Below are 23,803 nucleotides of genomic sequence, written 5' to 3'. Positions count from 1 at the left end.
GCCTCCTGTCTTTGAATGACAATACTGCTGTATTTTAATCTCAGAAGGCTGCATTTTTATAAAAATATGTATTTTGTTTTAGACTTAAAGCATTTCAAATATGTATTTTAATATAAATATGTATGTTTCAAATAAGATACTATGCTCTGAATTAGCTGTACAAATATGTTTTTTGTTTTTTTTTAATACACAAGAAATGTATATCTGTATGTGTATTCTCTTGTCACTGTGCTGAGTGTGATGGTCAGTTGGGTGGTGAATCCTTTCTCCCTAAAAATATTAAATTCCAGCACATCATTATTGTAAATGAATTAAATATAACAAAAATAAATCAGATTGCATTACATTTTAGTTGAGTACACCACAGTGAGGAAGATTATACTTGTGCTTCCTTTAAAATAATATTGTCAGGAAACTGCAATGTATTTGGTATTGCCTTTACTTTGAGATTCTAAAAAACAGCTGAAAATCCCAAACGTCATGAATAAGCGATCTGTTATGAACAGGGCCACAGGGAGCCATGGGTAACCCAGGGTTAGTGTTTGGCTGTTGGTTTGAAATCCACAGTGTTTTCATTAATATTCCAGACAGGCAACCATCTGTCTGCTGATATGCACTGAAAGCCCAACCTCTCTGCCAGTTATGAGATGAATTATAGAGACTTCTCACTGAGAGAGGACACAATATTATTCAGCAAGGGCAAAAGATGTTATGAGTGTATCATCCCCTATGAACGTTTATCACTGAATATTTTTTGTAATTTCACAGGTTTCATAAAATCAAAATAGAAGTCTAGGAATGCTTTATCAGGAAGACTCCACTAATTATTACATAACACGTAGCAAAATGTATATGAAACAGAACTATATATGTGTGTCACCCTCTTAGCATTAAAGTAATTCACTGTTTTTCCTCGATTGTTCAAACTCCTCAGGGCAAGCCAGGTACTGTGTGATTAACAATGACAATAATGGGTTAAACAAACATAATGTTTTTAGTTGTAAAACAAGCAACAAGCATTAACCATAGCTTTCAAAACAGATTAGTGTATAAGGAGAAAGGTTGCTAGGGTGATATTTATTAGGACACAGAGGACCTTACAGGTGAAGAGATTCTGCAGGTAAATTAACTTTATTAATTTATTAAAACTTTCTGCTGATTCTGTTTTATATACAGTGAGGGAAAAAAGTATTTGATCCTCTACTGATTTTGTTCGTTTGCCCACTGACAAAGAAATGATCAGTCTATAATTTTAATGGTAGGTGTATTTTAACAGTGAGAGACAGAATAACAACACAAAAATCCAGAAAAACGCATTTCAAAAAAGTTATAAATTGATTTGCATGTTAATGAGGGAAATAAGTATTTGATCCCCTATCAACCAGCAACATTTCTGGCTCCCAGGTGTCGTTTATACAGGTAACGAGCTGAGATTAGGAGCACTCTCTTAAAGGGAGTGCTCCTAATCTCTGCTCGTTACCTGTATAAAAGACACCTGTCCACAGAACAATCAATCAATCAGATTCCAAACTCTTCACCATGGCCAAGACCAAAGAGCTGTCCAAGGATGTCAGGGACAAGACTGTAGACCTACACAAGGCTGGAATGGGACCAAGACCATCGCGAAGCAGCTTGGTGAGAAGGTGACAACAGTTGGTGCGATTATTCGCAAATGGAAGAAACACAAAATAACTGTCAGTCTGCCTCGGTCTGGGGCTCCATGCAAGATCTCACCTCGTGGAGTTTCAATGATCATGAGAACGGTGAAGAATCAGCCCAGAACTAAACGGGAGGATCTTGTTAATGATCTCAAGGCAGCTGGGACCATAGTCACCAAGAAAACAATTGGTAACACACTACGCCGTGAAGGACTGAAATCCTGCAGCGCCCGCAAGGTCCCCCTGCTCAAGAAAGCACATGTACAGGCCCGTCTGAAGTTTGCCAATGAACATCTCAATGATTCAGAGAACTGGGTGAAAGTGTTGTGGTCAGATGAGACCAAAATCGAGCTCTTTGGCATCAACTCAACTCGCCGTGTTTGGAGGAGGAGGAATGACCCCAAGAACACCATCCCCACCATCAAACATGGAGGTGGAAACATTATGCTTTGGGGGTGTTTTTCTGCTAAGGGGACAGGACAACTGCACTGTATCAAAGGGACGATGGACGGGGCCATGTACCGTCAAATCTTGGGTGAGAACCTCCTTCCCTCAGCCAGGGCATTGAAAATGGGTCGTGGATGGGTATTCCAGCATGACAATGACCCAAAACACACAGCCAAGGCAACAAAGGAGTGGCTCAAGAAGAAGCACATTAAGGTCCTGGAGTGGCCTAGCCAGTCTCCAGACCTTAATCCCATAGAAAATCTGTGGAGGGAGTTGAAGGTTCGAGTTGCCAAACGTCAGCCTCGAAACCATAATGACTTGGAGAGGATCTGCAAAGAGGAGTGGGACAAAATCCCTCCTGAGATGTGTGCAAACCTGGTGGCCAACTACAAGAAACGTCTGACCTCTGTGACTGCCAACAAGGGTTTTGCCACCAAGTACTAAGTCGAAGGGGTCAAATACTTATTTCCCTCATTAACATGCAAATCAATTTATAACTTTTTGAAATGCGTTTTTCTGGATTTTTTTGTTGTTATTCTGTCTCTCACTGTTAAAATACACCTACCATTAAAATGATAGACTGATCATTTCTTTGTCAGTGGGCAAACGTACAAAATCAGCAGGGGATCAAATACAAATACCTCACTGTAGATAAATGTATAGTATTTTTTTAAATTGTAGTAATCATTTCCAAGTCATAACTGCTTTTATCTATAATCACAGGTGTGAAAATGCCAGTGTATCTTTAACAATTCTGAAAACGTATTTTAATGCCGTATTTCATGCTAAAGGACCAATTTTGAAACTTTAACATGGTTACCGCTAGTTATTGTACATTATGGCATTATAGTTGTCACAATTGTTTTAGTTGCGTTGTTTGTTAACCCTTTATTTCCTCATCCTTTGGGGTTTCACTAAAAAATGAACATCACTATAACTATGTATCATATGGCACAAACTGTTATTAAATCACTTAATGACTTGCAAAGGTTTGTATAATATACGTTTATTTATTTATACTTTTATTTATATACATTTTTTTATATTTCAAACACATGAAGAACCAATGACTGAACCGTCATACTAAATTATTTTAAATTCACTGTTTTCATAATTATGACAATAATGAAGCCAGAGATCTTCTTAAGGAGCTATGCAAATTATATTTTCAATACAAAGAGGATAAGAATCACAATGAGCTTGCATATCTGCTCGTAAGAGAAGGAGGCACAGGTAAGGAAAGGATATTACACAGAAAATAAATCTTCTTATACATTATTAAACATATTACTGAGTCAGACACAAATCTGTAGTATTAAAACAAATGTAATGCATACACTGTAAAATATTAAAAATGAATTAAAACAAAATCTAACATTGCTGCCTGTCTTCTGTTTCAGATTTCCAAAAAACAATTGATAAATGTAAGGAATACCTTTGAAACAAATGCTTTGCTAGTCTGTTGAATGTGTGCATGGGGATTAAACCAGTGTCTTTCCTTCATTATACACTCACCTAAAGGATTATTAGGAACACCTGTTCAATTTCTCATTAATGCAATTATCTAACCAACCAATCACATGGCAGTTGCTTCAATGCATTTAGGGGTGTGGTCCTGGTCAAGACAATCTCCTGAACTCCAAACTGAATGTCTGAATGGGAAAGAAAGGTGATTTAAGCAATTTTGAGCGTGGCATGGTTGTTGGTGCCAGACGGGCCGGTCTGAGTATTTCACAATCTGCTCAGTTACTGGGATTTTCACGCACAACCATTTCTAGGGTTTACAAAGAATGGTGTGAAAAGGGAAAAACATCCAGTATGCGGCAGTCCTGTGGGCGAAAATGCCTTGTTGATGCTAGAGGTCAGAGGAGAATGGGCCGACTGATTCAAGCTGATAGAAGAGCAACTTTGACTGAAATAACCACTCGTTACAACCGAGGTATGCAGCAAAGCATTTGTGAAGCCACAACACGTACAACCTTGAGGCGGATGGGCTATAACAGCAGAAGACCCCACCGGGTACCACTCATCTCCACTACAAATAGGAAAAAGAGGCTACAATTTGCACAAGCTCACCAAAATTGGACAGTTGAAGACTGGAAAAATGTTGCCTGGTCTGATGAGTCTCGATTTCTGTTGAGACATTCAGATGGTAGAGTCAGAATTTGGCGTAAACAGAATGAGAACATGGATCCATCATGCCTTGTTACCACTGTGCAGGCTGGTGGTGGTGGTGTAATGGTGTGGGGGATGTTTTCTTGGCACACTTTAGGCCCCTTAGTGCCAATTGGGCATCGTTTAAATGCCACGGCCTACCTGAGCATTGTTTCTGACCATGTCCATCCCTTTATGACCACCATGTACCCATCCTCTGATGGCTACTTCCAGCAGGATAATGCACCATGTCACAAAGGTCGAATCATTTCAAATTGGTTTCTTGAACATGACAATGAGTTCACTGTACTAAACTGGCCCCCACAGTCACCAGATCTCAACCCAATAGAGCATCTTTGGGATGTGGTGTTACGGGAGCTTCGTGCCCTGGATGTGCATCCCACAAATCTCCATCAACTGCAAGATGCTATCCTATCAATATGGGCCAACATTTCTAAAGAATGCTTTCAGCACCTTGTTGAATCAATGCCACGTAGAATTAAGGCAGTTCTGAAGGCGAAAGGGGGTCAAACACAGTATTAGTATGGTGTTCCTAATAATCCTTTAGGTGAGTGTAGAGTTGCTTGTGAAAATATTTGTGAGCTTTTCCAACAGTGGTTCCTACATACTACACGTTAAACTCAATGTGGAACTTTAGTGACGCAAGTGTGCTCTTTGTTAAGTGAAATATGTCCACATCTACATCTACAAAATGTCTACATGTCTTCTCTGGAAACAAAAAGAGGACTGGGTAGTTCTTAGGCTAAGTAGTCAAAATATTTTATTTAACACTTTGATGCCAGTAAGTCAACAAGGAAACAATTTGCATTGAGCATTCACCTTTTCATAAATCCAGGGTTTCTGGAGCAAATTAGGATTCTGATAATGAGAAACCTGAATTTATCCTCTGATTGTCTGTTGTTGCTCAGATAGAAGACTTATGGACCTGTTGGACAATCTATCTAAACACAGGAATAAATTGGTAGTAATTCTGCCCAGGGAACACACTAGGTCATTGAAGGACAACCTGGAGAAAAGTCAAAGAAAGAGATAAGCTCCCACAAGGTAAAACCCCATGCAGCATGTTTATGCTCTGTGCAGGTGATGTCACGTGTGCTTGACAAGCTAGAGTACAAACTGTGCTTTGTATTATTGTATTGTATTAGTTTTTTTTAATCACAGAGGAGCTTTATTTTCAGAAACGTGAAGTTTCACACAATAATTTGTTTTACAGATGAGAAAAAAATGTCAGGACATATAATGATCAGCTACCAATGGGATAATCAAAAAGTGGTGCAGGAAGTCAATAAAAGATTACAGGTTAGTTTAACCTTCTGAAAGTGTCTACCTAATAATGCCTACCAATCTATCTCTCTATTGGTTGAGGTCACACTGTTGGGTACATTCATTACATTTCCGAATAAGTGTGTAGAAAATGTAGTTTGTTTCATCACCCTGAACCTTGCAAAAAGCATCATGTATGTGTTCAGCATTAAAATGGCCAACGCATTCTTAGCATAGCGAGATGGGAAGACAGAGCTACAACCGAATTATAAACCTGCTTTACTAAAGGACTGCAAATAGAAACCCAACTGAATGTGATAGATACAAAAGCTACAATGCAAATACCTGAAAACTTTAATGACAGATTTTCTTTCCCGCACTCGAGTATGCAGGCTAGCAATGCTGACTTTAAAGATGACTTTGTTGAATGCACTAATTGTAGTATCTCACCACGTGGGTCTGAAGTTATAATATAAAGGCAAGCCTGCACAACCTGTTGCTGTGACTGATGGCCTCTTTGCACCGCCTATTACCTGATTAAAACACTCTCTACTGCAGGGTGCTGGCATGGATGGATGTAGAACAGATGTCTGGCTCCACACTGCAACTATGGAAGAGGCGGTGGAGCAGGCTTATGCGGTCATCATCTGTATTTCCCCTAAATACAAAGAGAGTCCAAACTGCAGAACAGATAGAGTACTACCTCAACTTTACCCTCAAATGACACTATAGCAGTGTGATTTTATTCTAAACAATATGACATTTCCAATTACTTATGTTATGCTTCATTTTTTAAAACGGGCAACACATTCAAAATAGTAACTTAATTCTGTAGTTGTGTCCCATGTCCTTAAAAATCCTGAAATCCTTTTATGATATTTTGGATCAGAAAAAAAGCTTTGTGAATTCCCACGTAAATGCTTTGTGGTCCTATGTGTATAAAACAAGCCTCTGAATATGTTTAGATAATACTCTGCCTTTGCAGTTGCATTGGTTCTTATGTTGTGCCAATTAATACAGCAAACAGGACTTAAATATCACTGTCCTCTTTTTACATTTTTACTTTCAGAGGCTGAATATGCTTTCCAGCTGCGGAAAGAAATAATTCCCCTCAGGATGGAAAAAGTTATAAGCCTGATGGGTGGCTAGGGGCTATATTAGGGGCTAAATTGTGGGTGGACGTCAGTAGAGTGGATAGTTTTCAAGAGAGCATCAAAAACCTTATAAAGGAGATTGAATGTCATATGCCATTGCAAAACAGGGTTGATGAAGGTAAGAATACTGTTGCACCTTTAATTTTTTTTGTAATTATCTTATTCCTTTCTTCCAATATTCACAGTCATGGCCTGCTGTGTGATGATTCTGCATTGGATATTGCTGCCAGATTTTACATTCCTCTTTCCTCTGTTTCATTTTTTCATTTGTTTCCTTCCTTCCTTCAAATAAAGTTTACAAACGCTTTTTTTTTTTTTGGGGGGGGGGGTCCTTTACCACAGCATGACTGAGCTGAATAATAACTGCTGTCCAATGCCTGGTCTTGAGAGACCATGATGATCCAACAGGGAAGCTAACTGAGGGTCAGGGAAATTTGACTCATTTTCTTTTGTCTGCCAATAATCAGACCTCTAAAGGACCTTAACATTTAAAAAAAAAAGGAAGACAGTTACACAGGAAGTCAGAGCAGCTATCAGAGCCAAAAACAGTCAAAATCTCTGGTTTCTCAATGACATTTTACCAAGCCAAATCATTGCAGTTCAGTCACCCTCACTCTGATTACTTCAAACTCCATTGAAACTGATGAAAAGGAGACCCAAGGGGGGTTTCTTACTAACGAATAAAGAGGGAAATGTTTTGCTCAAGGCAGTGCGATTCCCCTTGCTCGCTTCCTTGTGTTGCAACCTTTGGGCATCAAATATATATACATGATCCAGCTGCTCTATCCACAGAGTGGGTGTTGGAGCCACCTCAGGCTGTTGCACACGTCAGATGTTTTGCAGGATAATAGTGAACAATAGCTAGACCACAGGTTTTGCACAGCTTAACACAGGGTAGGTCAGGAAACACACTGATCTTCAGTGATACCGATACTCCTGAGCCAAGATCAAATCCAAGCTTTTACTCACCAGCCACTCACAATTTACAAACATTGGGTAGAGCCCAAAAGACTGCTTTGTGCAGAAAGCTGCCATTAAGAGAGATTTTTGGCACTCTGCGGCTGGTAGGTGGGTTGGTGTTTTGATTAATTTAATTCCGTAAGGACACAATGTGAATCCATTTTTCAATTAAATGAATAAAACCACAGGACTTTTTTCAGTCTTTGGAAAATAATGATTTGCAGTCACCTATAACACCTGCAAGTCTTTGGTTCTCCAGGACCGGTCTCAAACGTACTGCTCTCATCATTATATATTTCTTCAATGCCGTCAGTGATGGCTACATGCTGGTATATACTAATGATACACAATTATCACAGCAGATACCGGGGGTTGGTATTTTTCTTTCTTCCCTGAGCACATTATTTTTAACTGTTCTCTTTGCTGACCCTGAGGAGTCCATAGTTTTGCTGGAGAGAACCCCTCTCCCCTGTGGTGACAACATACTTTCACCTCATTTGTAACACAATATATACACAGTCAAACTGTTACGATTCAAAGGCTCCTCTGAAATTAAATCCAGTTGACACATAACACCACCACCAAAAGAATCAGAAGAAGAATATTTTTACTCATGAAGAAAGGTGTCTGAGATTAAGAAAAAAAGCAAATAAAACAAAAACAAAACAGAGATAGCCTGAACACTAATGCGTTTTAGAGACGCATCTGGTCTGTCTACATAATTCCTGAAAAATCAATTTAATCGTTGTCGTGTAGCATGTAACACTGTTTCAAACAAGAAGTTGGGAGACATGGCATTTAAAAAACTAGTTCTTATGAAAAGCCCCCCAAAAACAGAAATAGATTTAATGGAAAATGTAGTATATTTCCTCTCACAATGTATACAAGGAGACAGATAGTCCTTGTGTTCATTTTTGATTAACAAGTATCATTGCAGCTCAAACAGCTAACCACGCAGCAGCCAGCAGAAGTGATCCAGCTGTGCTCCAATGGACTAAACAAGATGTGGCTGCTTGGCTGAAGGAAAACAAGCTTGACTTCTGTCTGGATGTTTTTGCAGAATATGATGGACCAATGATTTACCAACTCTAGCAGTTACGGAAAGAGGTATATGTATATTGTGACTTGCGTTGCATGCACCCTGGTCAAATTACAAGGTCACTATCTTGTCAAGCGGTCAGAGCCAATCCTTTTTTTTGACCACAGTGGTTATAATTGAGTTTTAATGCTGCTATGCTCTAATATACAATTCATGGTTATTCATTATTTCTCCCTTTCACCTGTTTTCCCCGTGGCTCAATTGTGCCCAAGCTGTATGGTACTTTTTATGATGTGTAGATGAGTACTCATGGCAGCCTAAGATGAAACCCAAGACTCATTTAATTCAGTCCCCTAAGCCAAATTTGAACAAAAAACTCAGAAGGGGAAAAGTCCATATGTAATATATTAGTTCTAAATTAACTGGGATGTTATTGCACAAATATTACTATGGCAACCATAGGAACTTGCAAGACAAACCACACAGGGTCAGCAGTCATAATGAGACCTATTTTCCCCACAATATTTTCACCTGAAACATGAGGATAAATGCAAGTTAATGTTTTCAAGGACCAAACTAAATAATATTTGACTATTCTGGATAGCATACAATGACAAAAATTCTATTGACACTTTTACACCTATTTTTTCTGTCAGGCTCTAGAGTTTTTCTTCAAAAGTCTCCACACAGATGCTGGATTCCATTCCCTATCAGACACACTAAAGCTCATGCGGGTTCTGGGAAAGAAATGCTTTTCTTGATGTATAAATGGATTGATTTTTAAATCGCAAGTGTCAGGGAATGAACAGTGGAATGCTTTGTTCATGGACATCCATGCAGCACTGGGGTTTTGTTTTATCGCTCTCTATAAGTGTAATATCAAAGATAAATGAGTAACTTAAATGGAAAACAAAGCAAAAACAACATAGAAACATAAGATGTATATTTTATTTTAGAAGTTGATGTTTTTGTCATGGCAGGGCCTTAGCTGAATACCTTGACCAGCAGGGGATTATTTTAAATTAAAACTAAAGTATTATATTCACATACACTCACCTAAAGGATTATTAGGAACACCATACTAATACTGTGTTTGACCCCCTTTCGCCTTCAGAACTGCCTTAATTCTACGTGGCATTGATTCAACAAGGTGCTGAAAGCATTCTTTAGAAATGTTGGCCCATATTGATAGGATAGCATCTTGCAGTTGATGGAGATTTGTGGGATGCACATCCAGGGCACGAAGCTCCCGTAACACCACATCCCAAAGATGCTCTATTGGGTTGAGATCTGGTGACTGTGGGGGCCAGTTTAGTACAGTGAACTCATTGTCATGTTCAAGAAACCAATTTGAAATGATTCGACCTTTGTGACATGGTGCATTATCCTGCTGGAAGTAGCCATCAGAGGATGGGTACATGGTGGTCATAAAGGGATGGACATGGTCAGAAACAATGCTCAGGTAGGCCGTGGCATTTAAACGATGCCCAATTGGCACTAAGGGGCCTAAAGTGTGCCAAGAAAACATCCCCCACACCATTACACCACCACCACCAGCCTGCACAGTGGTAACAAGGCATGATGGATCCATGTTCTCATTCTGTTTACGCCAAATTCTGACTCTACCATCTGAATGTCTCAACAGAAATCGAGACTCATCAGACCAGGCAACATTTTTCCAGTCTTCAACTGTCCAATTTTGGTGAGCTTGTGCAAATTGTAGCCTCTTTTTCCTATTTGTAGTGGAGATGAGTGGTACCCGGTGGGGTCTTCTGCTGTTGTAGCCCATCCGCCTCAAGGTTGTACGTGTTGTGGCTTCACAAATGCTTTGCTGCATACCTCGGTTGTAACGAGTGGTTATTTCAGTCAAAGTTGCTCTTCTATCAGTTGAATCAGTCGGCCCATTCTCCTCTGACCTCTAGCATCAACAAGGCATTTTCGCCCACAGGACTGCCGCATACTGGATGTTTTTCCCTTTTCACACCATTCTTTGTAAACCCTAGAAATGTTTGTGCGTGAAAATCTCAGTAACTGAGCAGATTGTGAAATACTCAGACCGGCCCGTCTGGCACCAACAACCATGCCACGCTCAAAATTGCTTAAATCACCTTTCTTTCCCATTCAGACATTCAGTTTGGAGTTCAGGAGATTGTCTTGACCAGGACCACACCCCTAAATGCATTGAAGCAACTGCCATGTGATTGGTTGGTTAGATAATTGCATTAATGAGAAATTGAACAGGTGTTCCTAATAATCCTTTAGGTGAGTGTATATACCTTGACACAAGATCTTTATATGTATAATATTGTAGCTAAAACTTTTAATCAAGGAAATGTCTCTTAGTAGTGTTCTGTAATTAGGAAAGCCAGTATCTATTTTCTCCCATTTAATTTGTGACTATACTGTAATTGTGAACTTTTAAATATTTACTATATCAGTCTGAATGAAACATGCCTTGTTTAATGCTAAATCATTTTCAATGTTATTATCAATAAACCAAAGTTAGTTTTTTTTGTCTGTGTGCATTGGATTACGTTCTACTCGTATGTTTGTTATGCTGCCATAAGAAATCCAATACAATATTGATACAACATTATGGTAAAAATGTGGAATGGAACTGGAATGTAGGTTCAATCCCAGGGACTCTGCTATTGTAACCTTGAGCAAAGTACTTTTCCCAGAGTGCTCCAGTGGTAGTAGTAAATAATATTAATGTTTTGTATTTGTAATTAATTTAGAACAATTTGCAGATTATATTTTTCACTGACATTATGGAAATGTTATGTGTTGACCTCCTGATTAAATCCATTCTGATATCATGTGGAAAAGTCCAAGGGGGATAATTACCTTTGAGAGCCACTGTAAGTATAACAATAATGTTTTATTTTTCTATAGTACTATGCAGGTTAATATTAGTGATTATTTGTTATCAAAGTAGAAGTCGTATAATTTAGTACAGGAATAAGACTAGTATATACAACTTTAAACAATAAGTAATTGTATCTAGCAGGGTCGTTTCTAGACTTCACGTTTTAGGGGGGCTTCGAAACGGGGTCCAGGAATGGAGGGGGTACTTTTTATTTTTTTGGTGGGTAGTGTTGGAAAGTAGCTTCAATATTTCGCAGTACAGTAGTCCCTTGCCAAACGCGGGTTAATCCATGTAAAAAATCGTATATACAATTTTACTTACCACGGTGTAGTTTTGTGTATCCACGGTTTTGTGTCCCCCCCGAGGGTTTTGGCCAGTCATTCATTCATAAACACATTACGGAATTGTGACGTCGCACAGTGATTGAAAAACGTACGATACATTTATTTTTGCCTTAAATCATGGGCTCTAACCAGCCACCTCCCATCATCTGGACTTCATTATCAATGTACAAGGTAAATGAATGTATATTTGTTCATACAGGAACATATGTCTGGAACTAACCCCCGCGTTTGGCAACTGTGCTGGGATGACGTACCCGCACGCAGGACCACGACATCCGCTCGGAACGCCAGCTCCGCTTTCTGGACACGCCGCTCCCTGCAGCCTCGTTCCCGCATTTCACGAGCAGGAAACGAGTACTTCACCCGCCGCGGACTTCCGCTCTGAGGCTGGCTGTGAAAATGGCGGACATGGATGATTTGTTCGGGAGTGATGGCGACAGTGATAACGAGCAGAGAGGTAAAGTAATGGTCTTGCCTTGGTTGTGAAATAATGGATGTAAAGGTCTGGGCCCTCTGTTTTCCATACTGTCGACGGGACGACGCGCTTTTCACAAACGGGGCTCTTGCTTCTCCGCCGAATGTGGCACGACCATGACGATACACGCTTATTTACTTATAGTGTAGACCTGTAACTTGATGAATAATTTGCTACTAGTGTGTATTATGGTATGGGAACTGTTGGGCTGATATTAATGCGAATTACACATGATAAATAAAATGCAACCAGAAGGAGAAAGGAGCGGTCTGAATTTGAAAACACTGGATCAATATTTCTTGCACTTTCTGGGGAGCGTACTTAACTTATTAAAGGGTGTATTTTTAATTCCAGCATTGTAACATAAATACAATAATATTGTTTTCAAGTTGTTGCATTATTGTGAAATCAGTTATTATATAAAAACTACTGCTGACATAAACGAATCCATATCTTTATAATGATCCTATTGTTTTAATATAAAACCTGAAATTGGGACCTAGTGATCCTGATATTTGTACTGCTAAGCACTTGGATATATTGCTTGTGTTCAAATCAATTTATGATGCCTAGAAATCAAACTAGTGCATGGTTTTGGAATGACTTATGTAACAAGCATCCATATATTGGGGTAAATTGACTGTCAGTAAGGTACCAGTTGTCTCCAGACCACTGCTGAAATGAATGATAACTGTGCTTTCAGACTCTGGCTCCGGATCCGGGTCAGGCTCTGACTCTGAGCAGGAGAGGCCTAGGTCTGTGAGTAATGGCTCGGGGAGCGACAGTGAACGGGAGGACCGAAACGACGACGAGGAGGATGGGGAAGGGCAGGAGGCAGGCAAGCCCAGCAACAAGGAGCTGTTTGGAGATGACAGCGAGGAGGAGCATGGCAGCCAACACAGCAGCAGCGAACACCGGTCTGAGAGGTCAGACAACCAGTCGGAGGCCAGCGTCCACTCTGAGCAGGAGGACAACGAGCACTCGGACGTGGACCAGCACAGCGGCTCGGAGGGGCGGCAGGAGGAAGAGGAGGAGGACGATGATGAGAGGGGGCACAGGTCTGATGTGGGCAGCCCCCAGTCTGAAGTAGCCAGCCATCGATCTGAGGCGGGGAGTCCCCACTCTGAGGCTCCCAGCCTTCACTCAGAGGTGGCTAGTGCTCACTCTGATGCTGGTAGTGTCCATTCGGAGCCCGCCAGTCCTCACTCCGATGCTGGCAGTGCCCGTTCAGAGGCTGGGAGCCCTCGCTCAGAACCTGGGACTCCCAGATCTGGGCCCACCACCCCCCACTCTGAGGCAGAGGTGTCTGGGAAAGAAGTCCACTCTGAGGATGAGAAGTGGGACATGGAGGCTAAGAGCGACCAGTCAGACGACGAGGAAAAGCCCCAGCATTCAGACGAGGAGCGCGGGCACTCGGACGATGAAGGTGAAGAGCAAGCGCATAAATCAGGTGGGTCATGCCACTCTTTTCCAAAGCCTTTCCCTCTTCCATCTTTAAGTGTTTTAAGGCCAGTGGGCTTTTTCACACACTTCAGTGATAGTGAGAGACTTGCAGGCTAACTTGTATCTAGGGCTGAGCGATATGGCCAAAAATGTTATCGTGATAAAACATTTCATATCGGTTGATATTGATCCTTATCACGATAAATGTCATCATTATTTCTTTCAAGTTTAAAGGCTGACTTTTGCTCCTGAGTGAAAGTTGAAGAAACCAGACGGTTAATTGTGGTTTTAAACTATTCTTTATGGTCAGAACATGACAAACACTTGCCAAACAGTGGATCATTTCACAAATCTGAGGTAGAACATTCAAAACAATTATAATGATACAATCTTTTTTCAACATAAAAATATGCATGAGTAACATTAAGTAAAATCCCTTTTCAGTCCTTTTTCCTCAACAAAATAAATATCTGCAGTCTGTTGTATAACAGCCCCACAGAGACAATCAGCATGAATGCGAACATGATTTAGTTAACATATGTCTGTTGACAAGTTGAATGAATGAATGAATGAATGAATGAATGAATACAGCAGATCTGGGTATCCCTCTAAAATGGGACTGGTTTATAAATGCATCCATAAACGCCATGACTGAAATGTGCACACTGTAATTAAATTAAACCTGCTATATTGTAGCTGCTGTTACTGTACTCATGAAATGTGTATATTTTGTTTCAACTGTAACTTGCCCTGGTTAAGGGTGTCTACTAAGTAAATTTAAAAATAATCCGGCAAAAAGTATTGTTTGCAGTTACAAATCTCTAGTAAGAATAATATGTTAAGGGAGTCAAGTTGTGCCACAGAGGTGTATTGGACTGCTGTACCGAATTATCGACATTATCAAAAATTAATGTAAACGTCTTTATCATTATTGAGGGAAGTAATTACCTTGATAATTATTGATATCGATTTATCGCCCAGCCCTACTTGAAATGTGACGTGTCTTATTTGTAAAACTCTTTTTGCAGCGTCTCCAAAAGGCAGTGACAGCGAAGACGACTTTGTCAGACAGAAGCACAAGAAGGCAATTGCATCCGATTCGGACTCGGATAGTGACGCTGGAGGACAAAAAGGTATGGCCTCATCCATGTCTTTATCGCCTGTGTTTGCAGCAACAGGGCTACTACATTTATCTAGCCTATATATTGTGATACCATTGTAGAGAATTTATTCAAATCAGAATGGTCATTTGTTTGATGGATATTTCGGTTGGAATCGAATTGGGTGTGTTATGAAGCAGATAGCTTTTCTGGGATGTTAGTCCTTTTAGACATGGTCATCCATCTTACATTTCTTCTTTCCCATCCTCAGAAAGCAAACCTGCAGCGGATGACCTGTTTGGAGAAGCCGATGACATTTCCTCAGACAGTGATGCAGAGAAGCCCCCTACTCCAGGACAGCCACTTGTGAGTCAACATTTTATCATAGTCTGATAATCATTTAACTTGATTACTTTGCAGGCAGAAGCTTGATCTTAATGCCTTGACCACCAAGATATCTGGAATCCAGAATGTGGACAAAAAGACAATGCAGTGCCGTGTGAGAGGCTCTCTGGCATCTTACCCACAACTTTGTTCTGCAGGATAATGAAGACGGCATGGACACTGAGCAGCAGGAGGAAGAGCCCGTACCTGAGACAAGGATAGAAGTAGAGATTCCCAAAGTCAACACAGATCTGGGAAGTGATCTCTACTTTGTCAAACTGCCTAATTTCCTCAGTGTGGAACCCAGGTGAGCCCCCCCTCCCCCCAATGCACACCATTCAAGAAAAAGGTGTTGAAATTCTTGGTTGTCGTAATTGATGAAAAGTTTGCATTTAACCCTGTGAATCTGAGGAAGGTTTTTGATTTATTATTTTGTTACATTTCACAGACCTTTTGACCCACAGTACTATGAGGATGAGTTTGAAGATGAGGAGATGTTGGATGAAGAAGGCAGAACCAGGCTAAAACTGAAGGTATATAAGAATTCTGAATGTCTTTAATTTTACTAATGTCTGAAATGTACCTAGAAAGACTTTATTTTCCTTGTGAATTTCTTTTTCTACAATATTTTATTAAAACTGAGTAATTTGATCAATGTATTGACATGACCACTAATGAATACATGATTGGCTGCTTATTTACCTGTAAGGTTGAAAACACAATTCGATGGAAGACACGAAGAGACGAGGAGGGCAGTGAGGTTCGGGAAAGTAATGCACGCATTGTGAAGTGGTCTGATGGGAGGTAAACCCGCATCACTTTTATTGTACCTTTTCCATTTAATTCTTAGACCTGTACTCACAGTATTGCTCTCTTGTGTAATAGCTGTTGTTGATGTTGTAGTGAAACTTAAATGCTTTAGCCTCTAAGGAACTAATAATTTTTTTCAGGTTTACACAATGAAGAGAGAGTCTTCCCTACATGCCAACGTATACAGAATGAACAAATTACAGCATCGGTTATGTCATAGCATTTCATATCATGAAGTGCCTGCAGAGTAGTTGTAAGCACATCTTAGCCTTAAAGCCATAGGGAAAATAATAAGAGTAAAGCAGTTTAAGTGCTCTGTTTGAATATAGGAGATAATGGTAAGTCCTTTTCTTGCAATTGTAACAGTGGTAGAATTGCTCTGATTTAACCAAGCCTAAAGTCGAAATTCTGTCAATATTACTGTTAAACACTGAAATTCTAAGGTGAACAGAAAAGCCGTGTCTTAACATTCTGAAATGCTGCTTTATCATCCACAGATAAGTATGGCAGCATGCATTCATGTTTCAAAAACCAATTTCCTTCCCTTCCCAGCATGTCTTTGCACTTGGGGAATGAAGTGTTTGATGTCTACAAGGCTCCACTACAAGGAGATCACAACCATCTCTTCATCCGACAGGGAACTGGGCTGCAGGGGCAAGCCGTGTTCAAAACCAAGCTCACTTTCAGGTGACTAACCAGTCCTGTCCCTATACCCTTATTTTCTTGCTCAGCCTTGTGGGGGCATATGACAAGCATTGACTCTATAATAATAACATTCCTCAATTTATATATCCCTTCTCAATATTAAAGTTGCTCTTATATGAAGCAAAATTGGTCTGTGTTTCCACAGAAAGTCTGTGAAATGTGACCTACAATGCTCCTGAGCATTAAGATCACAAAGCATTATAGGATCTGAAAGAATGTTACATGACCCTTGGCCATTTGTATGGTAGCCCTGGTTAATTTTGGAAATTGATAAAATTGATATGGTATTGGAAGCGATTTTAAATCAGATTAGGTGTTTGGAAAAGCCATTAAAATGCATTTCTTTAATACTGCTAATGTCCATGATGATACCTGATCAAGAACATATGCCAACAAAACATGTACATTTGCACAGGTTTGTTGGGTTTAGAACCTCATCATTGTATGTCTGCTCCTGCTCTTACAAAACTGAATAATAAGCCTTTTTGTTCTGTCTTTATCAGACCTCACTCTACAGACAGTGCTACTCACAGAAAGATGACCCTGTCCCTAGCTGACCGCTGTTCAAAGACTCAGAAGATCCGGATCTTGCCGATGGCAGGCCGGGACCCGGAGTCGCAGCGTAATGAGATGATTAAGGTGACTGCTTTTAGTCTTACTGGGATTTCCACAGAGTTGCACACTGGCTGAGAGGGAAAGGAGCAAACCAAAAATAAGGGGAGAAGAATGTCACTTTTAAATTTCAAATATCCAAATAGCATTAGAAGGAAAAAATGAAACCGTTGCTTTTCTTCTATTGACTTAATTATACCTTTCCCATATCACATTTAGTGCCCAGGTCACCGTAACCTCTTTGGGCCAGCCTTTGCTCACCTCTAATTGGAGAATTGTCTTGTGTGTGTGATTATCAAGACACTGCAACAATAAGCGTGACCTTTCCTGTCACAACCTGTGCTCCAGGAGCCTCTGTGTTTGTGCCAGCTGACGGAAAGTCTTGTGTGTCCCTCAGAAAGAGGAGGAGAGACTGCGTGCGTCGATCCGCCGGGAGTCCCAGCAGCGCAGGATGAGGGAGAAGCAGCACCAGCGAGGGCTCAGTGCCAACTACCTGGAGCCGGACCGCTACGAAGAGGAGGAGGAGGGGGAGGAGTCCATTAGCCTGGCTGCCATCAAGAGCAAATACCGGGGGGGCGGCGGGGTGAGAGGTAAGATGCCAAGTGAAGAAAGCAGACTATTTGTACAGTTTAAACCTCAAAACATGGATTGAGAACTTCACATGGGGTTATGCTGGAGAGGACTGGGCTTACATAGCTTCTTAGTAAATGGAATTGGGGCTAATGGTTTGTGTGCAGTGAGCTGGCTCAGTGTGTTAAAAAAACATTTATTTCTACAGAGGAGCGGGCCAGGATTTATTCTTCAGACAGCGACGAGGGCTCGGACGATGACAAAGCCCAGAGGCTGCTGAAGGCCAAGAAACTGGACAGTGATGATGTACGTATGGCTCGTTCATTTGGAGAAAAAACAACAACTTGCAGATATGTACATTTATTAATCCAACTGTGATTTTATTTCTATTTGTAATGTCTGCTTACTTTGAGAATTGTGGGTCACTGGTGCAGTCTGAGCAGTTGCTTGTTCTGAAAACAAATAGCCTCTCGGATAATTTATAAGGATTACAGACATTTAGCCATTTAAAAAAGTTTTGTAGCCTTAATTTCTTCAGTGTAATAGTTTGCCTTTTCTAACCATGTAATTTCATTTTCACAGCAGGGGGCACTGTTACCTCTCTCTAGGGCTTATACAAGAATGGTGAGCTCCAATAAAGGGGCTATTTCTGTAATATGCCATAATCTCCTTTAGGCTGATTATGTAAGGTTTTTGCAAATGGACATGCAAGAAGTAAAAAAAAATAAAAAAATGTTTTGTTAAATTTTCCAGGAAGGAGTTAGTCCCGGAAAGAGGAAGGCTGATGATGAAGAAGAAACATCCACAAAGAAGGCCAAGAAATATGTCATTAGTGACGAAGAGGAGGAGGACGATGAATAATTTTGTAACAGTCCTATTCTTTTGTCAATTTATCTAGATGTTAGAGATGCTTACTTTTTTTAATAGTATTAAATCATTTTTGTTTGTACAGCTCAGGTAAATAAACTGATTGAGTCACTTATGTTTATTTTGTGGTGGAAGCTTACTTTTCCCTAAACATCAGACATCAGTCTTAAATTCTGGTTGCCCAGCAGGGCAGGTGCCTTGGAAGTTGTGATTGAATTGTACCTGCCTGACTTTTTGCGGCCAAATATGGTAATCTGAAATGTATCATTTGTAGGCTGCATGTCCATTTCTTATGTAAAACAAAATAATCAGCCATGATGACAAAAGGTAACATCATCACTTGCCCTGTTGGGCATGTAGTTGGATGAACAAGCCTGACCAACAAAACTTAGAACCTGCATCAGGCAGTCCCTTATTAAACATGTATTTACTTGATGCACAATTTGTAGTAGTGCATGGAATGAATTTACTACAATATCAAAATATAGTTCCATTATATAGCTGTCTGCAGTGGATTATCTGCCATCAGCTGCTTTGTTGTTGTACAAATGGAGTATGTGGGAACAGCAGTGGCCCTTTGGGGAGGGTTCCAGTCCAAAGGTTTCTGTGTTGATTTACTGTTTTCTCAAGACCTTGCAGCTTCAGAATTGCAGCTAATTAACGTTTTGTCTAAATGTGCTTCAAGTCACCAGGTGAACAAGGCAAGCGTTAAAGCTGCTCAGTCTTATGGGGGGGTGTAGGTGGTGTGGTGTGGCTCTGCTAGCTCTGGGTTCCCACGTGCTCTGCAGAAAGCTGGAGAACTGAAACTTCCAGAAGATGTGGCAGACCAAGAGGAAGAAAAAAATCTGAAGAAGGCAATGACTAAACTTACATAAACAGAAGAAACAGAAGTAGGTGTAAGCTTGAGACAGATGGTGAAAGTGCTTAATACTTCTGGTGAATGGCTAAATGCCCAAGAATGTCATGTACTAAATTTATATGCAAAGTGATGAAGTTGTAAGTGTTGATCACAAGGTTGTGTAGTGTGATGAGTGTTGATGAGCTATGGGAACTGAGGCAGTCGTTTGAGGTTTATTTGCTAGACGATGTAAAACTTTCAGTAGGGTTATTTGCCTTTGGTGACATTTTTGTTTGTTTAGCACAGAAAATGCCCTCAGTCATCTCATTTCATAGGCTGCGTCAGCCAGACAGAACCAGCTTCAACTTAGCACTCGCCAACAGTAAAGGTAGCAGAGAGGTTAAGCAGTGTTATATAAAAGGGCTCAGTCTGTCTGTATTTGAACACTGGCTGCTCATGTCCAAGCAGCTTTAGACCCTAGGAACAATGCAACTAAAACTAACATACAGATTGCAGCTCCTGAATTGGTGTCATGACTGGAAAAGCATGCTAAAGCACAAATATATAAAATTATGAAAATAGTGAGGCAACTTGAGTTGGATAAAGACTAATCAAAATTTGAGAAATAGCATAAATGCACAACATTTGTGAATTACATTTCTAGTGTGTTTTTAGTTTATTAGCAGTACTGGGAATTCTGCACCTATAATCTCAAGTTTAAGAAGCACCTGAGTTTGCTATTCTAGAACAATGGGACTTGTGTACTTCTGTCTTAGTGGACAGGTCCAATTATTGTGGCAAAGTCCCCAGAAGGCTGTGCTGAAACAAGCCTTCCTTTATTGTTTGTTAATGCTTTGCCTTCTCTGGGTATGCACATAAATGCATAGTTTAAAAGGGTGCAGGGGAAGCTTATAAAAGTCTTTAAAAACTTTTATAATGTCATATTTTAAAAGCTGCTGCTGACTAATAAAATCTCATGTTTGCCATAAGATGGCGCCTTGAGGTAGCAGCTCTGCTGACCTTTTCTGGAGAATACATTCGTTCCTGCTCCACTGCCTGTGACAAATAAGAGCACATTATGCGGTATGGTTATGTAATACTGTCACACTGGTGAGGAGTACCGCTCTCAGTGCGGGAGCTCGGCCCTGAGCAGGGGAGTGGGAGATGCAGCAATAGTGGACCTGCAGTGCAGTGTTTTAGACATATACACTGACAGCCCTAACGCTCTCCATACAGGGCTGCAGAACTGTTGTCTCCATTTGATGCATTACTGAGTGAGCAGACTGCAGCTCCCTAGGGTTTATGTGTGCTGCCGTGTCCCATCTTACATTAGTAGCATTTTAAATTCAGCTATTTAGGCATTTGTTAAAGGGTCCACAAGAGGTACACATTATATATATATATATATATATAATATAGTAGCTACACATACACACATTTATGAATTTGAGATTGGTGACCTATAGTTCCTGAAGTCCTGTCATTTTTAAATGTATATCATTTATACAATTTAACCTGCGAACACTGCATTTTGAGATCAGCTCCTATGAAGATGACTGTCAATCAAAAGGCCATCTATCATTTTGTCCTTCGGGATTGTGCTCCGAAATCAGTCACCTGCTGACAGAGGCTTTCAGAGCTCTGTGTGGAGGATTGATTCCAGAGCCCGTTTCTGCTGCAGTACTGAACAATATTAAGTCTTGCGATGTATTCGCTAAGTTTCCCAACAGACCCCTTTCTAACAGTGTCCATGTGTATACTAGCCTGGACATGCTTGGATTACTAAAGAGCTTTGTAATAATGCCCTGAACAAAAGTCATCACAGCCCTCTGTACAGTTGCATTGAGTTTAAAGACTGGCCTGCGAAGCCAGCTACAATGAATTAATTTTCCTAATGCTCCATTTTGTGTAATCTCTGAAGATATGTGGCTGTTGCTGGTCGAAGTTCTGTTAAGTGATATCAATCGTGGGAAATTAGACGTTTAGTTTCACTTTATCCCAATTAATGTGACCCTTTTATATCTGTTAGATGCCAATATTACTCCCTGCTTGTGTACATTGGACAAGCTACTCCACTCCACAGGACGTAATATCCAACTGAACTGAAACACCACAATAATTTATTACCGTGATTTAACATAAGAATCCATACTTATTGATCTCACAAGGCATCAAATTGTAATTCATCAGTACATATTCAGCCCTAGAATTAAATGACTGAGATGAGACCCTTGCAGAAGTAACATGAAACATGGACAAGCTTCTTCCCACTAACAGGGAAGTCGTACTCTCAATCACGCCTTTTAAAAGTATTCGGTTTGATGAAGCGAAAGATTTCTACATGAGTGGAAAGACTAACAACAGTCCATTAAAAAACAAGAACAAATCCAAAGTGTCTCTCACTTCTCTGTTAATGAGTGCAGTGTTTCACATGGAGAAGTGGTCGGAGAGACCATTGTTAATGGTGGCTGCTCAATAATATCCAGAGATCAACTTCAAAATCACCCTCCCATCCCAGCCATCTCAAATCTGACCTCTGTATGGCTTGGTGATCTGCCCAGCCCACATTTCACAAAGCAATTTTTCCTTTTTGATTAACTGAACCTCCCTGTGTTCCTTGTTACATAAGTGACTAATAAAAACAATAGAAATATAGTACTTGAAGGCTCAAATCAGACCTCTCCTGACACATTGATTGGGAACGTAATGAGCATCAACAAGTGGAACTGGAAGAGGAGCGCACAAATCTCTGAAGGACCTGTAAATCTTGTCAACATTTCAGAATTGTTCAACACACTGCTATGAGCCACTGAAGAGAAGAAGCACTCAAGTAATGTAAATGCAAACAGACAATTTATTATTATTATTATTATTATTATTATTATTATTATTATTATTATTATTATTATTATTTCTCGGCAGATGCCCTTATCCAGGGCGACTTACAACATAAGTGACAATACAAAGTGCAAAAATATAGTTAAGTACAAGGCATCAATTATCTCCTTAAGACTTTCATACATAGTATTTGAGATGTAAAATGAATGAGTGCTAAATCTAAGGAGCTCCGTTATATTACACAGCTAGGCTGGTCAAAAACTGCATTCATTACTATGCCACGCTAACATCTTTAGGCTCTGTGAACTATCCCACTTTATGTACTGCATGCTCTGTGTTCTGGTTCTGATTAACCTCTCCATACCATCAGCAATTGTTTAGAACTATACAATTTAGGTCAGACTGTACCCAGGCAGAAAAGGGCTTAATTCACTAACAAGGAGTTGCCTTGAAAGAACAGCTTTTGATTTGTGCTTGAAGATTATAGATTAATACCAAAAATACAAAAAAACAACAACAGTAAACCAAAAAATAACAACAAAACATATCCCTAAGCTGTTCTAGTCCAGACTTGAAAAATGTTTGCAAATCCTTATAATAGGTATGCAATATCTTCTTTTCTAAATCTCTTCATTCTTACCAGAAAATCTTGCCCTCTCTCCTTCATAACCTACATATAAAGTAGTCTTTTGTGCTGCTGAAATGTGTGGCGGAAATTGTTCTTAAAATAGGTAAAGCCGCTAAGAACATATTAACTACAGAACTCGAAAATCTTGAGGTTGAGGTTGAGCTGGATTTTTATTTTTTATTTGTTACTTTTTTATTGTATGTGTGGGGGTTAAGAGTTCAAAAGTTTAAACATTTTCTATGAAGTCTATCATCTTTCGCTAAAGTTTATTGTCTAAGTAAGTAATCATGCATAAATTGAAGTAATCTAGGCATAAACGGCTAAAGGAAATAGGCCAAATTAGCATCCACTAATCAAGACCAGTAACAACATAATGAACTCCAAACCTATTCTGCCTTAGGATTTATTACATTAAAAGGTGTTTTTCCACCTTTCTTTTTGAATTGAAAAAGAAAAGAAACAGGAAATTGCTAGCGTTTATTCTTTTTGGGCTTTTAAAGCCTCTGGATTTTAAGCTCAGTGCTAAAACTGTTGTTTTGCTAGTGGTTCATAAAAGGAGGTATGAAACCCAGATTCGAACCATGTGTTCGTCTCCTGGCATCTCCTGCAAGCACCTCTTCCCGT

At 39.9% G+C, this 23,803-nt stretch overlaps 2 protein-coding genes across 2 annotated transcripts in view; one reads left to right on the top strand and one right to left on the bottom strand.

Moving 5' to 3' along the window:
- The window catches only part of tmod2 (tropomodulin 2), a 36,471-nt gene extending 24,460 nt beyond the window's left edge, over nt 1–12,011 (bottom strand). The window contains exon 1 of the mRNA XM_066701379.1: nt 11,887–12,011. The gene's annotated coding sequence lies outside the window, so the exon portion shown is untranslated. The remainder of the gene's footprint in view (nt 1–11,886) is intronic.
- Nucleotides 12,012–12,238: 227 nt separating this feature from the next.
- On the top strand, nt 12,239–18,990 carry leo1 (LEO1 homolog, Paf1/RNA polymerase II complex component). The gene is made up of 12 exons (XM_066701377.1): nt 12,239–12,366; nt 13,088–13,834; nt 14,856–14,960; nt 15,199–15,293; nt 15,470–15,618; nt 15,760–15,844; nt 16,021–16,115; nt 16,674–16,808; nt 17,330–17,465; nt 17,836–18,028; nt 18,217–18,314; nt 18,762–18,990. The coding sequence occupies exons 1-12, from the start codon at nt 12,309–12,311 to the stop codon at nt 18,867–18,869; spliced, it is 2,004 nt and encodes a 667-aa protein (XP_066557474.1). The 5' UTR covers nt 12,239–12,308; the 3' UTR covers nt 18,870–18,990.
- Nucleotides 18,991–23,803: the final 4,813 nt, after the last annotated feature.

Source organism: Amia ocellicauda, chromosome 4 (assembly GCF_036373705.1).
Source record: "Amia ocellicauda isolate fAmiCal2 chromosome 4, fAmiCal2.hap1, whole genome shotgun sequence".
In the NCBI taxonomy this organism is placed as follows: Eukaryota; Metazoa; Chordata; class Actinopteri; order Amiiformes; family Amiidae; genus Amia; species Amia ocellicauda.
This window is presented reverse-complemented; position numbering and strand designations above follow the sequence as displayed.

Coding starts and splice junctions, on each gene's coding strand:
- leo1 (XM_066701377.1), top strand. CDS start 12,309: ATGGCGGACATGGATGATTTGTTCGGGAGTGATGGCGACAGTGATAAC. Junction 13,835..14,855: donor AGAGCAAGCGCATAAATCAG/GTGGGTCATGCC, acceptor CTCTTTTTGCAG/CGTCTCCAAAAGGCAGTGAC. Junction 15,294..15,469: donor CTACTCCAGGACAGCCACTT/GTGAGTCAACAT, acceptor TTTGTTCTGCAG/GATAATGAAGACGGCATGGA.